Source organism: Tupaia chinensis, unplaced genomic scaffold (genome assembly GCF_000334495.1).
Source record: "Tupaia chinensis unplaced genomic scaffold, TupChi_1.0 Scaffold000314_1, whole genome shotgun sequence".
Classification (NCBI taxonomy): Eukaryota; Metazoa; Chordata; class Mammalia; order Scandentia; family Tupaiidae; genus Tupaia; species Tupaia belangeri.
This window is the reverse complement of record NW_006159807.1, coordinates 4,196,364-4,200,398: the sequence shown is the minus strand read 5'-3', so window position 1 is coordinate 4,200,398 and position 4,035 is coordinate 4,196,364. Positions and strand designations below refer to the sequence as shown.

Below are 4,035 nucleotides of genomic sequence, written 5' to 3'. Positions count from 1 at the left end.
ATCTCTCTGTCTCTCTCTCTCTCTGTCTGGCGAGTGCATGTGCCCTATAGCAAAAAACCTCTAAAAAAAAAAAGGTTAAGATGGTAAATTTAACAATATGTTGCTTTTACCATAATAAAAAATACACATACACACAGTAACAGCAAACGAAGACACTAGGCGGTTGAAGTCTATGAGGAGTGTCTGGGCGCAGGAGGTCACCTGTGTCTGGACGAGTCACTCACCTCCTGTGAGGGTCACGTGAGTCTAGGCAGTGAGGGAGGCCAGTACTGGCAGAGAGCCGTGAGCAAGCTCTCTGTCCCTCTCCAGAAGTCGCACCCGCACAAGCAGAGCCAGATACTGAGGAAGTTGCCACAGGGACAACCTTGCGGAACTCTAGAAGAGGGTCCCCATGGTTCAGACCCTGGGGAAGACAAGAGGGAGTTTAGAGACTTGCTTTTTCATTGAAGTGTAGCTTCCTGAATGGTCCTCGTTAGTTTTCCATTTTCTTTTACCTGAGCTTCTTCCTACTTGTGCAGCTTCACTGTTTATGCTGAAAGCATTTATTATTCCTGAAGCTCAGGACTCTCTCTTCTTTCTTTCAAACAATAGTTAGCTGTCTTAACCTTCAAAACCTCAGTCCTTTCACCTGCCTGCATGTAGAGAGCTTGAGTTTACATGTGCCGGTCGGCCAAAAGCCTTTCACTGACGCAGCAGACCCCTGCACCACGACACACTTGAACACCATCTAGAAGTGGTCATAGAACTAAGAAGAAGATACGATTTAGATGCAGAACGACTTGTGACTGCTGGCTGAGTGACCTTGGGCAGGTTATTTGACCTCCTAAGCTTCCTCATTTATAGAAAAAGATAATTCATGTACTTACCTGAAAAGATTATTAGGAGGCCCCAAAGCGATACTATGGAAAAGTTCCTGGAACAATGCCAAGCGCATGGCATGTCCTGAGTAAAGGTAAACACCTTTATTTCTTCAGAACTATTTGGAATCACAAAGGAAATGTCCTGATACCTAACCTAGAATTTTTATGAATTGGAGCTTAGAGGATCCCAGCAGCCTTGAATTCTCCTGAGACAGACTTATGAATTAGGCGTGCAGCTTGAGCGTGGCTGAAAAGATGCTCATTTCCATTTCTCCCGCAGGTGCTGATTGCCAGTGGTTAGACACTCTGAGGATGCGACAGATTGCATCCAACACTTCCCTGCAGCGTTCCCAGAGCACTTCCATCCTGGGGTCCCCGTTCTACCCTTACTTTGGTGACCAGGATTCTTACGCTGCAGCTGTGAGACGGACCCAGGTGCCCTTAAAGTATCAACAGATTACACCTATAAACCAGTCCAGGAGCTCCTCTCCCACTCAGTATGGACTAACCAAAAACTTCTCCTCTCTACATCTCAACTCCCGGGACAGTGGCTTTTCCAGTCTTAATACTGTCAACTCTTTAGAGAGGGGTCGATACTCAGATAGAAGCAGGAGCAAATATGATCGTGGTAGTGTATCACTCAATTCTTCTCCCCGAGGAAGATACAGTGGGAAAAGTCAGCATTCCACTCCTTCACGAGAAAGGTATTCTGGAAAGTTCTACAGGGTTTCTCATTCTGCACTCAATACGCGCCAGTCACCTGACTTCAAGAGAAACTTGAATGACTTTCATCAACCCAAGACCATACCAGGGATGCCTTTGTGCACGGAAACTGAATCGAAAGCAAGCGAAGAGGAGAACAAAGTTAGCGAAGGAGGATGGACAAAAGTGGAATATCGGAAAAAAACCCACAGGCCCTCTCCTGCCAAGACTAACAAAGACAGAGCCAGAGGAAACTACCGGGGGCGGAGAACATTTTGATGAATTGAACTAGATGAGCTTTTCTAAGCAGGTTTTTTTTTTTTTTTTTTTAATGTAATGGATTTTGATATGTTGCCTTGAGATCGAATTAACAAAAAGACAGCTTTTCCATTTTTTTCAACTGGGAAAGATGTTCTAATTGAGACTACAGCCAAATCAGGGCCAAAATTATAGATGTTGGTTGCCCAGGGATGGTAACTAGACTTGAAAATGCACACATTTTCTCCCCTGAATTGACATTTTCAGAGGACGGGTTGTGCCATCTTTCTACCCTAGCCACTGATGCTCTGGTTAGTAGGGCAGGGACTAGGGTACGGCAAGTGAGGTCAACACAAAAGTCAAAGTTCTAGGTAAAGCTTAGCTAGTACTGATTTTTCCTTTCTTTTAAGGCTCTAATATGGTTCAGCAAGGTACTGTTACTGATCTTGTCTTTAAAATTTAGATATTGGGGGCCAGCAGATGATGTAGTGATTATGTCATGGAACTCCCACATAGCCAACACCAGTTCGAGTCCCAGATCCGGTGGCTTGAAAATCATGCCAGGCACATGTGTGCGTGTGCCCAAGATCCTGGGAGAAGAGTGGAAGAAAAGGGATTGAAGAGTGGTCATCCCTCCTGGGGGGGGGGGGGGGGTTGGGCCCCTCTCTGTGGGGGGGGGGGAGGGTGATTTCTCACTTTCCTTTTCGCTGTCTCTGTGTCTCTCCCTGGCAAGCACACATGCCCTAAGGCAAAAAACTCTTTAAAAAATTTAGATATTTTGTTTATTACAAATTTTTGAGTTCGCGTTCTTTTATTTTTTTAAATATTGTGTTAAGATGTCATTTCTCTCGATTACTGAAGCGGGAGGGCGGGGAGGGGGTTAATTCCCTAAATGTTATGCCCAAGGCAAGAGCCTTACTCATCTCACCCTCTGTCTGCCTTCCTGATTAGTATTTATTTTAGTAAGATATTTCTGTTTTTATCACGGTCAGAACTGATTTGGCTTGTCTTCAGGCAATGAAGTAAGTTATTGAACCTCATGTTGATTATGATGCATATCTCATTCATTAAGATGCATCAGGAACCAAAGATCTAAATTGCCTAGGAGATTTGTGGTTATTTCTTTACCTAAGCGCCTAGGATTGCTTTTTGAATATCATTTTCTACATTTTTACCAAAGAAGGAGCTAAGAGGGAAAAACAACAGTCCATAAAGGCCTCATGGGATGTCAGAAATCTAAAATCTAAAAGAAAACAGACATTGAGCAGGACAACAAGTCGCAAGCTAAAAGCCAGAGAAATAAAATGACCAACATCCTTGTTAGAGCGAGACAGTAAATACCAGCCTGATAGTAAGACAGCTCTAAGCAGCTGGGGGTAAGGTGGAACAGGGGAGGGGGCAGGACTGCCTGCAATTTAGAACAGGAATGGTGGAATCTAACCTGTGAAAGTCTTCATACTTTCCCAATCACAAGGTTGGGTAGCATTGAACGTATATGCCAGATAAGTAAATGTGACTTCCAGTATTCTGAGAATCTCTTCAGCCTCCACTGACCCTGAGTGTTGAGTGTCTTTTGCCCCACATGGGATTTTCAATGCTCAGTTCACAGTAGAAATCCAGAAAATCCAGATGACACACTGGTGATTCTGTGGGGTTGAGTTCTTTTCATAGAAGCCAGTCTTCAGACTATGTGCATATGTTCTCAGAGTAGCTGCCCTGTTCTAAAGCAGTCCTTGGGGCCGGCTGGGGAAAACTGCCTTTGGATACCTTTGGGTTTTTTAAAATGTATTTCTTGTATGGATGAGAGAAACACAAAGAGACAGAGAAACGTGATAGGCAATGGCCTTTATTTCCAAGAAAAGCTGTCATGAACTAAACATTGATTGAACAATTTGAGTTTATAAAAATCTTCGTGTTTACCATCTGATTTACAAGCGAAAGTGTGGAGAATGATGAAATCAGTTAACGAGGTACTCTTTCTCCATTGTGGGTAACCGACTTCGCCTTAGGTAGGAAGCTCCACTGATCCTTTCTCACCAAGCTGATGTCAACCATAGTCTGTTTTTAATTATGTTTCCTTTTCATCCTTTGTTTATGTTTAAATTTAAAGTAAACTGATACGAAATATGCCATATGAACATCATGTATTTCCAAATAAGCAATAAAAGTGTTTCTTTCATTAGACATTTTTGATACATTGCTGAACACAGTCCAG

At 43.2% G+C, this 4,035-nt stretch overlaps 1 protein-coding gene across 1 annotated transcript in view; it reads left to right on the top strand.

Moving 5' to 3' along the window:
- Window positions 1-2,372, top strand: part of MAP3K20 (mitogen-activated protein kinase kinase kinase 20) — a gene marked incomplete in the record, with an annotated part of 221,492 nt that extends 219,120 nt beyond the window's left edge. Inside the window, 1 exon segment of the mRNA XM_014588849.2 lies at window positions 1,141-2,372. Coding sequence (XP_014444335.1) covers window positions 1,141-1,841 — 701 coding nt within the window.
- Between the last annotated feature and the right edge of the window lie 1,663 nt (window positions 2,373-4,035).